We start from the raw sequence: 18306 nt of genomic DNA, 5'->3' as shown, positions 1-18306 counted from the left end.
AAACGGAAGCGGGCCGCGGGCACAGGCAGATTACCCAATAGACAGCCGGCGCTCTAAGTGACAGCCGAGGCACCCAAGCCGCGCGCAGCGGGCGGGGCTCCCCGCGTGGCTTCCGTTCCCGTTGTGTGAGAGGCCGAGTCCCCAACGGCCTCAGCGCCGCCGCCGCCGCCGGGTCTGGGCCGGGACCGGGGGCTGAGCCGGGGCCTCCCCGCCGCCCGCCGCCGCCCCGGGGGCCGACCGAGCGTCCCCCGCCGCCCCGAGAGCCGAGCCCAGCCTCGCCGCTGCCCGCCGCCCGGGGGCCGGGCCGTGCCGTGCCCGCTCCGCGCCCCGGCCCGGGGGTCGCCCCGGCCCGCCCCGGCTCCCCGCTCGCTCCGGCCGTGCCCCCGCGGGCTCCCCCGGCTCAGCCATGTCGCTGCACGGGAAGCGGAAGGAAATCTACAAATATGAGGCGCCCTGGACCGTGTACGCCATGAACTGGAGCGTCCGGCCCGACAAGCGGTTCCGGCTGGCGCTGGGCAGCTTTGTGGAGGAGTACAACAACAAGGTGGGCACAGGGAGCGGGGCAGGGCAGGGCTGGCCCGGCGGGCCCGGGGCTGAGCGGACACTGCGCTGGGAAGAGCCCTGGCTGCTGCTGCCTTGGGGATAACGCTGCTGCAGGGCTTCTCCGAGCTTCGGGAACAGCGATTGTGGTGACTTCAGTCGCTAATACCGCGGGCTGGGAGCTCTCTGTGGTGTAAAGAGCTGGAAACTAAAGGTGTGAGTGTGAGATGGGTCTGGATGCTGCTGCTGTAGAACTAACACAAGGTCCCCGCGGCTTGGCCATATCTGGGTTTTGGTCAATGCAAAGGAAAGTTCGTGGCCAGGGCTGAAGTTTGTGCATATATGTGTGTATAGATATAAAGAAGTTCCGCCTCAATATGAGGAAGAACTTCTTTCCGTGGAGAACAGGAACGGACTGGTCAAGCAGCTTGTGGAGTCTCCCGTACTGGTGACATTCCCAACTCACCTGGACGTGTTCCTGTGTCACCTGCTCCAGGTGACCCTGCCTGGAAAGGGGATGATCTCAAAAGTTCCCTTCCGACCCCAGCAATTCTGTGATTCTCTGACACACAGGGTGTCTGAGACTGTTGGAAATGCGCTGTTCTCATTGCACTTTCTTGCTGTGGAGCACTCCTGTGTGACAACTTTGTTCATAAGTATATAAACCACTCTCAGAGAGTCCTCAGTGCTTTTCCCTGAGAGCAAGGCTGTAATGAGGCATGAGATTATATCCTCAGTGTTTCCGTGCAAAGTGGAATGGAGAATGTCACCCTGGTAATAAAAACTGTGTGTTCATCCCTCAGAACACGTGTGCAGTCACATCTGAACAGCCTTCAAGGGGCAGGGCTGGTGTAATGATTTACATGGAAACACAAGAGAGATGAGATGTATGAAGTTATAGAGCGTTCTGAAGTTTCTGTGAAGCTGGAGGTTTGCCAGTAGGGCTTGGTTTATATTCCATGTAGCCTTGTCAGGGTGTTTAATGAAGATTGTGGACAATTCTGTCAGAGAGTTGGTGTTTGGAAAGGGCTGTGTGCGAGGGAGTGGTGACACCTCTCTGGTTATGTCACTGCCCTTGCAGCCCTAGGCTCAGCTTTGCTGAGGGTGTTGTGGGTCAGGCAGTGTGAGGCTGTGTGAGAGCTGTCTCCTTCTCCTGGAGAGTCTGTGCTTTGGGAATGCTGCTGGGGACAGGAAGGGCTGAGCCTGAAAACTTCCAATGTGTTTAAAGAGCAGCTTGGAAATGTTTTTGTAGTGCGTGCTCTGAGAAGGTAAAAGAGCAAATCTGCCAACAGTTGCTGTTTAGAGGTGGCACAGTTGGTTAATAAGGGGCTCTAGATTTATGATGCCTATAGCTCTTTAATTTTGGAGCATTCCCTGGGGTTGCTGTCCCCTACAGTGTGTCAGGTTTCCAGTGTAAAGCCACTGAGCCAGCTCCTCTCTTCTGAGCTTCACACTCCCAGTTGTTGCAGACAGACATTGTGTAGGACCATGTCAATTATTACTGTCTGTAAATATTACCCAGCTTCTCTTGACCTGTGAGCTCCAGGAACAATTTCAGTCCGTGCAAGCACCACGTGCTGTGAGGTCTGTGTGGTGTAAGGAGCTGGAAACTAATTGTGTGAGGATGAGAAAAGTCTGGAGGCTGCTGCTGTAGAAATAAAGAGGGTGTATGATTAAAAATTAAACCTGTACAATCAATGCAGTGAAATGTAACCTTCATTAGTTGTGTCTCTGATACTTCAGAGTGATTTGTTTCTATTTTTGTTTTCTTGTTTGGTGCTTTTTGTGCAGAGAGCTGTCTGGGCTAATTGCAGGAGTTGTTATTGCTCAGAGTATTGATGTTGCTTCCTTTACTTTGGGGAGCAGAACACTCCTGGGAGTGGTGTTTCATCTGCACTGCTTTAATGGGGCCTCACTGTGGCTCTCAGCTCTGCTGAGCCCTTTAGAGGGTGGTGAAACATTCTGGGAATAGGTTCATGCTCCAGATTGGAAACTCTTAGAAGGTGCTTTAAAACTGCTGCCTGCACACTGGTTATAAACTCTTCCAGCTCCAGTCCCTGTACATGGTATAACCAAAGGAACAAAGGGGAAAACCAGAAGTTCCCATTTAAATAGTCCATGCTATTATACAGGCCTGGAGCAGTGGGGTTTGCAGCTTGACTCCTGGAATTAACAGAAATACAAGATTTTTTTACAGAGTATGTATGAAGTTTTATCCTTCTGCATATAATTTGTCCTTCATGGTTGAGATGTTTTATATTGCAGCTTCTGTCATCAAAACACGCTCATAGGTACAGTTGGCACTAATTAAAAGGATAATGAAAAGTGATTTTCATTTTGGCTTTCTCCTTGTCTCAGTCTTTGCACTCTCCTCTTCAGAGGTTTCTGACAAGGTCCCAGTAACATTTCTGTTCCTGATATAGCAATATTTTGTTCCAAATAACTGGTTTTCTTCCATTCTAACAAAAATGGTCTGGAACAGTGTAGCTTGCTTAAAGTCCAACCAAATAAGTGACTATAACTTTCCCTTATTACTCGTTTAGGGTTTCTTTAAAAAGACTCAATGCCCAAGTGTTTGTTGCAGAAGTGCTCAATGGGAGGGAATTAGGGGAAAAAGTGGGAGATTTTTATCTCATTTGTCTCTGATGTTCTGTTTCTGTAGAAATTACCAGCTCTGAAGTACTCCAGGTTACATGAGCTGTCTGTTTACACCTCTGTTTTGTGGGGAGCTCAAACATCTGGGCTGCCAAACCCAAATTTTCTGTGATCCCCAATTCCCAGACACCTCTAACCCTGCCAGCCACCACATCTGTGGGCTCTGTGGCACAGACTGGAGCTGCTTTGAACCCCAGTGAGCTTTATTTCAGCTTGTACACCTTCCCTGACCAAATCCCTGCTGCAGGAGGACAGATGCCCTCCTCTGGTTGGAAGAATTAAATAATCTGAGGTGGTGCTTCCTGAACTTCTTGGGAACTGGGAAATTGCAGTCAGTCATTGCAATCCCTCATGGGTCAGCATCACAAAAGGCACCTAAAAACATCTCAGAGATACTGGGCTGCTGAATTGCTTCAGTTTAAGGTCTGGGGAAGGGTTAAATGGGAATATGCAGGGATATTTCCATTAATACCAGTGGAAGGGGATCCTCTGCTGTTTGAGATTTGCTGCTGGTGATGAGGATGTTGATTGCTTTGTGTAGGATTAATACAGTCATGTTGAGTGGAAAACAGCATAAGCAAAGGAGAAATGATTAGAGGTCATTTGTCTTCTGATCCTAACCTTGCCACAAGATTTTCTATCACCAAGGACAATTTGCTTCCTTTGTAAAACCTGCTTAGTGTTTCTGATCCCTAAAGGAGTTGGAAAGCTATTTGTCAATCACTTCAGAAGTCTGGGAGATTTTTGACTGATTTATACAAGGGTGTGAAGGACAATCAGGAGTAGTTATAATAAAGAGAGGGCAAGACAAGGCTGTATTTCAGTTTTTGGGAACATACTTGGCTGCATCTTTTAGTGTTTGTTATGGGATGGAAAGGAAGAAGCTTCTCATTGTAGGGGGCAGGGCAAGGTTGGTGTTTAAGAGAATCTCTAAATCTGCATAAAACTGCAGATTAATTATATTTTAAGATCCATTGAAGCATTTGTTGGTTTTCTCTTATGGGGGAAAAATATGATAGATTTCCCTTCTAGCTGAAACGTGTAGTTTGTTAGACAAATTGCTTATACCAGGATAAGCATAAATTTAGGATTCTTTCAGATAAATATCTTAGAAAAAGTGCATTAAGCTGCTATTCCCAGGAGGAAGGTGCTGTGGGAAGTGCTGGGAAGTTCCTGCTGTGAGCAGCTTACAGACTGGTTGTAGTGAGTGGTCCCCATGATGTTTGTGTTTGAGCAGCATTTCACAGGGGGATTTTCACTCTGTTTGGGTCCTCTGATCACTGCAGGTTAAACACACTGTGCAAAAATTCTAATTTGGAGCTCAGTTACCTAGAATTTTTCAGCAGACCTGCTTTCTTGGTCTGTTCACACAAAACATCTGAATATTTATGTAACCATTTTAGCTCCCCAATATTTTTTTTCATAAGTTTGAATTCTGTTTTACTTTCTTCCTCTCTGATGTGATTAATTTGAGTTTTTCATGCACTTGTGACAGAACATTTTGAGTCATGTGGTGCTGAACAAGCTTGCCAGCTACCTGACATGATCCATCACAGTCTGCAAGGTTATGGCCAAGAATTCCATAATATGTGCTTTAATTGCACAAACTACAGCTTGCTTTGCTCTCTGGAGATGACATTGTCAGCATCAGTTCAGTTAAGGATGAATTAGAATAATGTTTGTGCAGTTGAAGTCTGTGATTTAAATGGGGCTTTGCAATGTGGAAAAGAGAAGGGTGGTCTTTAATCCTTTAGGATTGGATTTCATTCAGTTCATTGGGGATCATCTCTTCAAATCAAAGCCCTGTGGTGATTATGGATACTTCTCTTTACTTATACTCCCCAGCAGCACTTTAAGGATTTCTCATTTCATTGACGTGATGATCCCTTTGTGTTGTCCTTGAGGTGACAGAAAATGTCCTGAAACACACTCAATCTTAATGCTGTCATTAGGAATTAGTATTCTGACAAAATGCTTTCTGTTAAATGTGGATTCTCACAGGTGCAGCTTGTTGGTTTGGATGAAGAGAGCTCAGAGTTCATTTGCAGGAACACCTTTGATCACCCATATCCCACCACGAAGCTGATGTGGATCCCAGACACCAAGGGAGTGTACCCAGACCTGCTGGCCACCAGTGGTGACTACCTGAGAGTGTGGAGAGTGAGTAAATCAGCAAAAGATGAACCAGGACATGGGTTGTGTTACACAGTGATCTCTTTTTCACTCAAGATTTTCTTCACTGCAATTATGTGACTATATGAAGACAATAAGAGAAGCAGAATTATCATGGCAATTGCCATTTTAATCAGCTTATTTAATGGAGTTGGGGGCTGTATTTTCCAGAGCTTTAGGATGTAAAGCTGAGAGGGAAGAAACCTGGGATTAACTGCTGATGTTTTGTGCCAGTGGAACCAGTTGGGTGATGTTGCTTTTTAAGTCAGATGTTTCATTTTCTCTTCAGGTGGGTGAAACTGAGACCCGGCTGGAGTGTTTGCTGAACAACAACAAGAACTCAGATTTCTGTGCTCCACTGACATCATTTGACTGGAATGAAGTGGATCCTTACCTGTTAGGTGAGACTGACAAAATGTTATGTTTTTGGCACACTTCTGAATTTAGTCTGATGGAGTCTGGGCTGTAACTGCTGCTGTGTCATTGCATGTCCACTGCTTGATCTGATAATTAACCACAGGCAGCTGCATCATAGAAACTGCTGTTGTTTTACATGAAAAGAATAAAAACAGTGCTCTCATGGAGACTCCTTTCATTGGGAGCTGCCCTGTGCAGTGCAGAATGGGTCACTCAGGTTGGGCTAGGGACAGCTGGGGAGGGGAATCTTGGCCCTCAGGGCTGGTGAGTTGTTATTGCAGTGCTGAGTAAGGATGGGCATCAGCTCTGTGACTTATTTCAGAGTGTTCTGGAGTGCACAGAAACTCTGCACTGAGCTGTGTGTTTTGTGAAGCCATTTCAGCAGCAGGAGGAGAGCCAAGAGTCCTTAATTCAGTTGGAGGAGGGGGCTGAATGCTTAAGGTTTAATTATAGCCTAAGGGACAAATTGTGAATCCAGGGTGACTGATGCAGAGGTTTGTTTCCCAGAAGGGAACAGCCATTTCTGTCAGGGGGATTTGCTCAGAGATTAACAGTGATAATATGTCATAGTAATTATTTACTACATGATTTATTTTTTGTGTGTTACATGTCTCATCTCTTAAGAGCTTTACTGCTAACCCCACCTTCAGCCCACAGCAGCAATCAATTAATAATAACACGCCATCAAAACACTGATTGAATTTGGGGTTTGGCAGCACAAGAGACGTAGAGGATGGGAAAGTTGATCTCAGAGTTACATCAGGCTTCTGAACAGATTGAAGCAGACATGAGCTATTTGCACTTTATTCCTGTGTGGAAAGCTATTTCTGCAGCTGAAAGGTTTGGGTCATTTAAATGCATGGAAGACTGCTGGCTGTTTGACATTCTTGATTTTAGTTCTATGCTGTCCTCGTGGCTATTTTGATCTGTAGGTATTTGGGGATGTTACATTAACCCAGAAAGTGGTTAAATCATTTGTGACAATATTAATTTTACTAATGGAAGTGGTTTTCTTTCAGGTACCTCTAGTATTGACACAACCTGCACTATTTGGGGTCTGGAGACAGGACAGGTTCTGGGAAGAGTAAATTTGGTGTCTGGCCACGTGAAGACCCAGCTTATTGCACATGACAAAGAGGTGATGGGGGGTTTTGATTGCTTACATTGCATCTTTTTAAAGCAGTGGAAAAGGAAGACAACTTTTCCATTTCCTTCTTTCTTTTCTTGAACAATTTCATAACTCAGATAATTTATGTAAGTTTGTATACAGTTCTTCTAATATTATGTACAGCTTTGAGTACCTAAATACTGTTGGCTATCAAAACAATTCTTTTAACTCAGCATAGACTCTTGACTCAAGAACATGCTTGTTTTAACAGATTGTGCTCCGGAATATTGTAGAAAAATTAGGTAAAACATCAAATTAGACTTGAAATCAACTTCATATCAAAGGCAGTATAGGGCTTGTAAAATTCTTTGATTTTAACATTTAACTTTTCAACAACTAATGTAAAAAAACCCAAGTCTAGGAAATGGATAGGTTTTAGCTTCAATGAGTGATACTGCAATTACACAAGCATGCATTTCTTCATTTTGGCAAGTGTAATGAGCAGTTTGCAGGGAGAAGGAGGTGTTTGAGAGGCTGTCCCTGCCTGTGCTGCCCAGCTGAGCTGAGCTGTGCCAGGCCTAGCTGAGCTGAGCTGTGCCAGGCTGAGCTGAGCTGAGCTGTGCTATCTGGGGCTGTCCCTGCCCAGCTGAGCTGAGCTGAACTGAGCTGTGCCCAGCTGAGCTGAGCTGAGCTGAGATGTGCTGGGCAGTGCCGAGCTGAACTGAGCAGTGCTGTCTGGGGCTGTCCCTGCTGTGCTCTCTGGGCTGTCCCAGCCCAGCCGAGCCCTGCCCAGCCCAGCCCTGCCCAGCCCAGCCCTGCCCAGCCCAGCCCTGCCCAGCCCTGCCCTGCCCTGCCCTGCCCAGCCCTGCCCTGCCCTGCCCAGCTGTGCTCTCTGGAGCTGTCCCTGCCCAGCCCTGCCCAGCCCTGCCCAGCCCTGCCCAGCCCTGCCCTGCCCTGCCCTGCCCTGCCCAGCTGTGCTCTCTGGGGCTGTCCCAGCCCAGCCCTGCCCAGCCCTGCCCAGCCCTGCCCAGCCCTGCCCAGCCCTGCCCTGCCCTGCCCTGCCCTGCCCTGCCCTGCCCAGCCCAGCCCAGCCCAGCCCACCCTGCCCAGCCCAGCCCAGCCCAGCCCAGCCCTGCCCAGCCCTGCCCAGCCCTGCCCAGCCCTGCCCTGCCCTGCCCAGCCCAGCCCAGCCCTGCCCAGCCCAGCCCTGCCCAGCCCAGCCCTGCCCAGCCCAGCCCTGCCCAGCTGTGCTCTCTGGGGCTGTCCCAGCTCAGCCCAGCCCAGCCCAGCCCAGCCCAGCCCAGCCCACCCTGCCCTGCTCCCCAGGTGTACGACATCGCCTTCAGCCGCGCGGGCGGCGGCCGGGACATGTTTGCGTCGGTGGGCGCGGACGGTTCGGTGCGCATGTTCGACCTGCGGCACCTGGAGCACAGCACCATCATCTACGAGGACCCCCAGCACCACCCCCTGCTGCGCCTCTGCTGGAACAAGCAGGACCCCAACTACCTGGCCACCATGGCCATGGATGGCATGGAGGTGAGGCAGCAGCTCCTGCTGCTCTCCGGGGGAGGTGGCTTGGTGCTGGTTCGTACCCAGGAGTTTGGGGGAAGGGGCACTGTCACTAAGGAGTTAAAGAAGTGACTTGGGCATTATCTTCACATAAATCCTAACTGCAGGTGTTTTAGTCACCTTGCCATTTGCCAGCCCATATTAGTTTTTAGCAAGGCTGCTTCAGGGAAGCACAATTTGCCACTGTGGCCTGGCTCACAAGCCCCCTGTGAAGTCTGACTTCTTTTGAGACACACAACACAATGAACAACTGGAAGCTGTTCTTTAGGAACAAGGCTTGCTGCCACCCACATCCTTTAGGAAACAGCCATGTTTGTAGCCTTACCTCAAAATAGTTTGTATTTTGAATAAATTAATTTTTACAAATGTGATTTATTAACGTAGCTGGTTTTTGTTTGTGAAGGTTGTGATTCTGGATGTCAGAGTTCCCTGCACCCCTGTGGCCAGGTTAAACAACCACAGAGCATGTGTCAATGGGATTGCCTGGGCACCCCACTCTTCCTGCCACATCTGTACAGCAGGTGAGTGTGACCTTCAGGGCAATCTCAGTCTTTAACTGCATTGGCAAAATCCTCTTCATCCCCAAGTTTATGCAGTTGTCTGCCTGCCTTTTGCTAAAGAAGTCTTGTGATTTAGAAGCCCTTTATTACTGACTTTCCTAAAATGTTACAGAAGTAGTTAAAATAGACAGGTACTAGAGTTTGTGTGGAAAGTGGTGAGCATCAGCTCTGGCTAAACTGCTGTTATTTTAATGTTCCTTAGCTTTTTAGCAATTCAGTTCTTAAATGTTTTCTACTGTTATGAGTTCCACTAGTCATTTGTTTATCAGCTCTGTCTTGGATAATGTATAATGATCCAAGTTGATTTTGCTGGAGATAATTGTGTTGCTGTATCTGACTTAAATACAGATCAGGACAGGAGCAGCCATATCTTGCCTGTCTCCTCAGGCCATGGGCTGTAGCAGGCACATCTGCAGATCCTGTCTCACTCTGATTCCTTGCATGTCCTGTCTGTGCAGCGGATGATCACCAGGCTCTCATCTGGGACATCCAGCAGATGCCTCGTGCCATTGAGGATCCCATCCTGGCCTACACAGCTGAGGGAGAGATCAACAATGTACAGTGGGCATCCACCCAGCCAGACTGGATAGCCATCTGCTACAACAACTGCCTGGAGATCCTCAGAGTCTAACTGTGCTGCTTGATGCACAGCCAGGCAGGGCTGTGTCACTCCCCCTCCCCTCTAAAGTAAGAGCACCACCAGTCAAGTGGCCAGTATCTGTTGTTGCTTTGCATCTACTCTTACAAGAAACTGTTACAAGAATGGATGGCAGGGGTCTCCTGTCTCTCAAGACTCTAAAATGCAGAGACGTGCTGAGCCTCTTGGACCTTCTGGGTTCTGGTTTTCTTGTGAAATTCTTTTTCCCTCAGTAAAAGTTCTGTATATTTGTTTGTTGACTGTATTAATAAGCTTGCAGGCTTTTGAGTTGCTGCATATGTCTGTGTGTTTGTCAGCCAGCTGAGGCAGCACATCCACCAGTTTAATAGATGCAGGTGCAAAACAAGGTGGGGGGAAAAGACAATGATGTTAACAGCCACCTTGGCAGGAATCTTTCTCATTCCTGCTGTTGCTGCCTCTAAACTGTTTAAACGTTTGTATGTTTTTTATATATTGGGCTAACTTTCTATTGAGTAAGGTTTTTCTCCCAAATTCTTACTTTTGATATGTGATCCACTTCTGTATGTCCAAAGCAGGAGCTGTTCATGGGCACAGACCACAGTAACCCTGCAGGCTCCCTGGCAGTGAATTAACTGTTGCCTTGGCTCCCTCCATCTGGTGACCTGGGCAGAATTTGCTGGTGCTGTGAAGTACAAGTACTTGTTGCACAATTTCTTGACACTTTTCTGATGCTCAAGGCAGTTGTTACCATGGTAGGTCTTATTTTTAACTTCTGGCTGAGGCTGTGTGTGTCCTGCAGTGGTGTTAGCAAGGTGATAGGTGGGGAGGGAAGATCCATGAATGATGTGAGCAAATTCCCAGGAGGTAACAGCTCCTGAAAAATTGTACTTGTAATGGACTTGAGATTGGCAATTCAATGAAATGATTTCCCCTCCAAGACTTTCCTTATCTAAATCTAAATAAAATGGTTTCACACTTTGTAGCTTGCTTGATGGGCAAATAATATGAGCAAGATTTTGTGCTTAGGATGTACTTGGGAGGTTGTGTTTGGCCTGTCTTCCTGGGAGGTCTAGAAGGGAGTGCAAAGCAATCTTTTTGTGAAGTGCATTTGCTTTGTACTGCCAAGTCTTGGGGAATGAATGAGACAAGTCAGGAAAGCTGGTCTGCTATCCAAAGGAAAGCTGTTCTTTAGGAGAAATTACTCCCTAATGTGATGCTCAAAAGTGGATTTAGAAGGTGCCATTGAGGCCAAGGTTTGGCATTTGTCATCCTCCTGATTTGGGGGATGTGCCACAGGGCTTCTGTTTGGAATAGTGGATCAGTCCACAGTAATGCTGCTCAATGAAAGCTGAGTGGATTAGGCAAGATAAAAATGTTTGTCAAAGTCTTCCACTGAGATGGGTCCTGTGCTGAGGGCTCTGCAGTGCTCCAGTGAGGACATGACAGCCAGAGCTGCTCTGGAAGGGTGTGCAGCCCAGTTCCCATGGAAATGTCAGAAACCATCAACATTCTTGCAATGAGTGTTCACCTGCAACTGGAGGCTGATTATAAATAGTAGGACACTGGCAAAGTTGCATCTTGTCAGTTTATGCAGGAAAGGCAAGTTGGGAAAGCAAATGCTGTGCAACAGTGAAGCTGACATTGTCAAACACAGAACAGAATCTGCAAAGTTTTGTCATTGTGCATGTGGAGAAATACTCTTCTGCAGGCTGCTTCTCACCATGGAGCTCAGGATCTGATAGGATCTCATTAGTGACAGCTGTGTCCCATCACTCCTGTTGGTAGCAGAGAACAAGAGACTCACACTGTTCAAGCTGATGTTTTGTCAGTGACACTCTGTGTTCAGTTGTGAGATTTCTGACAAAGCTTCATTTGACTTGAAGGTCATTTTTTCCTTACAAGCAGCAGTACTGAGAGTGGTGTGTTGCACAGACAGGTTTTAGCTAGATGTCAGAGCAGTGTTAGCCAAACAATTAGTTACCACTTCTTGCAATAGCACTTTGTCTGAAACTGGAAAAAAACTTAGGTAGAAGGAAGTGAAAATTGGGGCTTTCTTAGCAGCTAATGGCATTCACAGCTTTAGGAGCCATCTGAAATATTCACAGGCTTGTCATGCTCTGTTCAATTACAAATGGCTGGCAAAATGTCCTCTTTTTGCTTCAAGGTTTGCCCCTGCACAGGTGGCACAAGTTGAAGATGGATGCTGAGATTCTGAAAGGGAGCTTGTGTCTGAATAGCCAGGCAGATTCTGGATTGTTGGAAAACAATCCTGAGAGGAGCCAGTGTCAGTTCTTCCATCCATGAAACTGATGGGAGTCTATTTGTGGAATTATTCCAAAGGCATCAAAGGCAAGTGAAGGAATCTTGGAGGCTCCAGTGGATTCTAAATAAAGCCTATATCCTGGTTTTTTAGCCAGTTGGGATACCTTCTGGATCTACAGCATACTGCTTTGGGCATAATCCATTGTCATTCTTCACATGAAATTGCATTTGAAATTAGTAGAGACTGTTTTGGCACAGGGAAATGATGCTTAAAATAACCTCAAATATGTCACTTGAAAGGTTAATGAGTGAAAAGACATGAAAATCCTCATGGGTGAGACATTCTGTAGTGCAAATGGCACTTCTGTGTAGACAAGGAAGGGAAAGACCTTGGTGCTCTTTTGGCAGCAGCTGCTGCCCCAGTGGAGGGAAGGGACTGCTCTGCTTGGTGGGTGGGCTTCATCTGCAAGATAAAATTGTCACTGGAGCCTGCAAATTCACATTTCCCCTGCCTGACATTGTTTGCTGGGGTGTGGAGCCCCCATGAGCATTATTTGTCCCCAAAGTTCATGAAAAGAAATACTTGGATATTCAATTTCCGTTATTTGGTGATTACTGCACGAGCAGAGGATGCAGAACAACTTGCAAATACCTCAGAGTTTTTGAGTAGAAAGTGACTTTAAGGGAAGAGCAAGCCCAGGTGAGGTGAGCAAAGCAGCAAAGTGTGTGCTGCTGATCCTGGGACAGAAATGCTTAATGCAGGAGTTCTGTATCACTTCTCCAGTTGATGAATTCAAGAGACTAAACTAGTGTTTGGTTGTTGTGTTGTGTTCAAACCAAGCTTTCCAGAGATTCCTGCTATTATGTGGGCAGCCTGCTGGCTCTCAGCGAGGAGATGTTGATGATGTAAAACTTGTTAGTGAGGTGAGAACTTCCCATTAACGAGTTGAATGTTGAATTAGTGTGTAGTGTGCCAGCTCTGTGAACTGTCTAAATGAGAGGGGTGTGGTAGCTTGTATCTATGGGAATTGTGTGCAGGGATTTAAAAGGCAAGGATTGGAGTGCTTTGACAATCTGTTTAGAAAAAAAAACCCACAATGGTTTCAAAAAATAGGAAAGGAGACTGCTGAACCAGGTTGTTTCATATGGAACCTTGAAATGTGTTTAACTGGAGAAGCATTGCCTCTCATAAGTCAAAGTTAATGATCCTTTCAAAACTTTGCAGTAATTACTCCACTGAATGTTCTGGATAATAGTAAAAAGCTCTGGTTTTGCCTCGTGGTGCAGGGAGAAGCTGCCTCAGTCTCAAGTGCAGATCACAGCCTGCCAGAGCAGGTGAGGGGGGAGTCTGGCACAGAGTTCACAGATGTTCTCCTGCCTGTTGTCAGTGGAAATGAGCTGAGTTTTGTTCTCTTGCAGATGGCACTTTAACAAGTATATTTTTGGTAAGATTAGGAGGAGAGTCATCTTTCCCTCAGCCCTTGTAGGGTAGGCACCTGTCTGGGATGTGTAGGAACTGTTAAATAAGGACCAGCACCAAAATCCTGAACTGGGGATGTAGTGGAGCCTCACTTGTTTTTACTGAAAGCCAAAAGTAGAAGCACTTGACAAGGCTGTAAATGTTAAACTGGATCTGACACTGTGTCAGATCAAAACCCTTTTTGTTTAGGAGCTTTAGAGGTGTTTGGGATCCTCTTCTTTAACAACAGAAGGTGGTGCTGGCAGTGCTGGGTTCCTGGTGTGGGCTGTGCCCACGTTCTTTGGGGAGCTGGAATAGTGAGAGAAGAGCTGCAGCTGCTGCTGTAGAGCATGGGAGCACAGCAGTGGCAGCTTGTGGCTGCTGTTGGCTCTCCTTGCAGCCCCTCTGGAGCAGCAGGGCTGAGCTCTGGGCTCACAGCCTGCATGGCTCACTCCCACCAAAGCTCCCAAGGGTGACTTTCCTGACTGTCAGTGTTTCCACCACCCCAAATGCACACTGGTGTCCTGCCAGGTAACACAAACCCCTCCAACACTGTTTCCTGCCCTCTACTCTGAGCAGTACTGCAGAGGAAGCCTGTATTGCTGTTCTCTAATTGTATGTGGCACTTGAAGAGCACTTTGTGATGCAGCTGTGCTTCCCCTGCTCACCCCAGAAGAGTCAGAAGTGTTTCATTCCTGAGGGTATTGAGGAGAGTTTACAGTGCCCCTGACTCAGTTTTCTGGAAGAGATCTCCAGAACTTCCAATCAGCACCTTTCACCAGCAGTAAAAAGAGCAGTAATTAAGAATGCAGCTGAATCCCAGTCACTGAAGGCTCATCTGGTGATTCATGGCACACACCAGATGCAAAGGCACTGGAGAGAGTTGCTGCTGCCTCTTGCAGATGACAAGTGTGTCTGCCAAGGACCTCAGTGACCTTTTGTGCAGCCTCTGACACTCAGCATCAAGTGAGACGTTCCATAGTCATAAAAATAATTAAAATCATCTCAGTGGCTTCCATCAAGTTTGTTTCTTTTCAGGAAATCTAACAAGATGAAGAAAAAAGAGCTATTTCCTGTTAAAATATTGTGGCCATGTGCAGCTGTAAATCCATGGTCCAGCTCCATCCCTCGAGTTTGCTTTCCATGTGCAATTCCAGCCCCCTCTTGGTGCTGAGGGAGAGTCTGGGGGATCTCAGCAAGGCAGAAAGGAAAGAGCCAGAGCAGGACAGGTGGAAAAAGGTGTGTTGCTCTTTCTGACAACTTGGGAAATAGGAATTATGAAATCTACTATTTAAAAATGACCCTTTTTTAACCCTTGGGTTGCTAGCAGTGTGAAATGTAATTTAAATCCATTGCACCCAAACATTTTTGTTACCAGTAGCTGAGTAGGAGATTCTCCTTTTAGGTGTGTGTTCCCTTCTGCTCTTCCCATTGACAGTCCTGTTGTGGTAATTTCCTGAAGGTGTAATCTTTGTAGCATGATTGTACAAACATCCATATGAGATTCCTTGTTCTCACTAGGGTATGTTAAAGCAATAGTAATTTTACTCCTGTCCTTTTCTCCACCTGCAACTTCACTACTATTCTGTCCTAGAGGAATCCCAGTATCCTGCTGTTCAACAGACAAGTATTGTTGACATGGATAACTGCAGTGTCCCTATATTCCTTTATTTTTATGGAGAAAATACAAAAGGGTTTGTTACAATGGATTTTAACACCTGAGTCATGGAACCATATTGTTGAAACTGTAAATTTTAAGGCAATTTTCTGAACTCGCTTGAAAGTGGAATGTTGCATCCTTTTATGCTATTTCCTGCTTCCTATGTAGTTTTATTCAGATTTTTTAACCTTCTTTCTAAGTTTGGGCCTCCTGTGTATTAGGTACAGTATTTTCAGCCTTTCATACTTTGTAATAAAAATGGAACCTTTGTAAATTGACTGCAGTTGACTGTGTGATGAGTGAAAACCTGGGGGGAGCAGGGAGCTACAAGAGAACTTCATTTCTTCTGTGTGGAGTTTGCTGCAAAGCTGGGAAAGAATATTGATCCCTCATCCTACAGATACCCAGACAGATTTCATAATTCCACCTACTCTGAAATTGCAACTATCCCCAGATAATGACATTATTGGGAACCCAGTCACAACAGAACTCCAACAGAATGGTTAATGCAGCTGTACATTAAATATTTGTTTTCTTAAAAACCTGCTGTGGGGTCCCTGTATTCCAGTGTTGGTTCTGCTCATGTTTTCCAGTGCTTTGCTTGTTCCCTGCACAACAAATGGGAATTATCTGCCCTGTGGTTTTGTTTTTAAGATGAGGGGAAGAGGGATTTTTTTTTTTTTTAATTTAAATAATTAGTCTCTGCGGGGTTTTGCATACAGACAGAGTGAAAACAAAGGAATTGGGCACTTCTGTAGCTTTAAGTCTCTCCTGGGCAGGGTGACTCTTTCAGGGTGTTTTTTCCACACACTCATCACTGCTGCCATGTCTGGAATTGGGACCAAGAGGGGAGTTGGGTGGCAGCACTTGGGAATCTGAACCTTGGGCCTTGGCAAGCAGGGCTGGTGGCTGCCTTCAGTATTTAGATTAAATCTAGTCCAACCAAATGGTTGGATTTCCTTCTAATTCTTTGTGTACTGGCTTTGAAGTAAAAGCTTATTGAGCTCTGTGACCACAGTGGAAAGAGTTGCCTGCAAAGATGCTGCACTGGTTTTTAAGCTATATATGGACTTGGTGTTAGTAACCCCTGCTCAGAAAAAAGTACTCTTTTTTTTTTTTTTTCTGAGAATTGTTTCTCTTTTACCCTAGAAATGTTTTTGCATCCTCATAGATTGCTTTTCCCCCTGCATCTGTGGTTTGGAATACTCCAGAGAAACTTTCTCAGCTACCACTGTGGAGGAAGGAGGCAAATTGTGCAAACTGTGCATGAAGAGGGGGAATGGTGGATAATGGGTGAAGCAGGCTGCCTGTCAGCGGGGCAAAACAAGTGCCATGAAATGATGTGGAGGAGCATAGGTGGAAAAAAGGATGAGAGGGGTTCTGCCTTTTGTAAATATTATGGAACAGCCAACATCTGGCACAGCTGTCTTGCTGTGTGACCGTGGGAAAGTCCCTGCTCTGATACCAGCTGTGAGTGAAAAGCTCATCATTAATCAGCAATCAGTAAATGGCTCGAAAATACTTGAAAGAAAATCTCTGTGCTAACACAAAGCACAGCAATAGCTGGAGGGGAGCAGCACTCTGAGGTGATTCCAGCCTGTGACTGGAAGAAACATTTAATTTTGCTCTTTTTCATTTGTGCTGGTTTAAAACATCCAGACTGTCAGCTCGGAGGAAGTAATGATCTAAAAGCTTGTCATATTTTTAACGTTCTTCCTCCCTTCCCTTCTCCGATTTCGCCGTTGCAAAGGCAGAGCAGCTGCTGGTTTTCAGCAGCCTCGGAGCCCCCTCTGCTGGAGCACAGCTGGCAGCCAGGGCCAGGACAGGTACAGTCACACCTGCCCCTCCCAGCCAGGCTGCTGCAGGGCTGTCACTGCATTCCTGCCTCCTGCAGGGCTCTGCTGCAGCTGCAGAATGGGGACAGGGCTCCATTCCATTTCTGTTCAGAGCCGAGAACACAACGAGAGATTTTTAGGAGAGACAGAAGTGGCTGGATTGGTGAGATGACTCTTATCTCTGCAGCAGACAGTGCAGAGCCCTTTCATCATCCTTGGACACCCCCTGGACCCCTGGCAGTGCCCAGCCCAGGCTGGACACTGGGAGGTGTCCCTGCCATGCCAGGGGTGGCTCTGGATGGCTTTGAGTCCTCCCAGCCCAAAGCATTCAAGGATTCTCTGGTTCTGCTCACAGGGTTTCTCCTCCTCGTCCCCTTCTGTGCCTGTGGAGCCCAAGATGTAGAATAAGGAAGTTTTGGCATGGGACAAGGCTCAGCCTGGAGCCTGCTCAGCTCCCCAGGAAGGATGTGTCTACCTAAACAAGAAGGGAAGCAGAAATAGTACATCTGATAGCAAGGAAAATGGGATCTTTGGGTCAGGTAGGCTTCAGAAAATGGAAATACTACCAAAATAGAAAATAAGATGATGGCATAGTGATTAAGACACTAGGAAAAGATACCAGGAGTTAAATCCCAAAGGTCTACTCCAGACTTCCTGTGCAACTTTTAACAAGTCACTGTCTCTCTGTGCAATGCCATTAAGTCCCTAAAATAGGGATTGCACTTCCTTTTCTTAGCTGATGCTGCGTGACAGCATTAAACAATTTATAAAGTTCCTTTAAAGCAAATGGGCTGACTGGAAACACAGGAGCTGCTGGAGAGTCTGAATATCTTTACTGATGATTTTACATTAAATGGCATCAGAAAATTTGAGGATTTAGTATGAATTAAATATTTAGTAGAATTAAGTGTGTTCTGCAGTTGCTGTTTATAGGAGTGAAGCTTCCTGCTGGAAAGCTGCAGCTCAGGAAGGATGTGGGAAATCTGGCTGGAAAACCATGGAATATCAGCTGGAGTAAATCAACCTGATCAGGAACTGCAATGGCAGGACAAGGAGAGCTGATAGAAGGATTAGATGGGATTTTGGGAAGGAATTCCTTGCTCTGGGGTGGGCAGGGCTGGCACAGGAGCCCAGAGCAGCTGTGGCTGCCCCTGGATCCCTGCAGAGCCCAGGCCAGGGGGGACACTGGGGCTGGGACACCCTGGGACAGTGGGAGGGGTGGTCCCAAACCATTCTGGGATTCTGTGATTACGCACAAAACCAGTACAGTATTAAATACACAGTAAAAGTTACAAAGGAATTATTCATTTTTTTTCTCAAGTTACACAGAAAAGGGACACTTATTTTGGTAGAAAGTTGGATTTCAGCTCAGGAAGGATTTACCAGCTTGTTTGGAAAAAGAAAAAAAAAAGGTGTGAGGGTCTGTAGTGGTCCAAAAAAAGTCCTGATG

General features: G+C 46.6%; 1 protein-coding gene across 1 annotated transcript; it reads left to right on the top strand.

Moving 5' to 3' along the window:
- Positions 1 to 202: 202 nt before the first annotated feature.
- DCAF7 (DDB1 and CUL4 associated factor 7) lies at positions 203 to 9923 on the top strand. Its single transcript, XM_079327962.1, has 7 exons — positions 203 to 544; positions 5197 to 5355; positions 5657 to 5768; positions 6804 to 6922; positions 8219 to 8428; positions 8865 to 8982; positions 9480 to 9923. The coding sequence occupies exons 1-7, from the start codon at positions 407 to 409 to the stop codon at positions 9650 to 9652; spliced, it is 1029 nt and encodes a 342-aa protein (XP_079184088.1). The 5' UTR covers positions 203 to 406; the 3' UTR covers positions 9653 to 9923.
- The last annotated feature ends 8383 nt before the right edge of the window (positions 9924 to 18306 follow it).

The sequence above is a fragment of the Erithacus rubecula genome, assembly GCF_903797595.1.
Source record: "Erithacus rubecula genome assembly, chromosome: 27".
Lineage (NCBI taxonomy): Eukaryota > Metazoa > Chordata > Aves > Passeriformes > Muscicapidae > Erithacus > Erithacus rubecula.
This window is presented reverse-complemented; position numbering and strand designations above follow the sequence as displayed.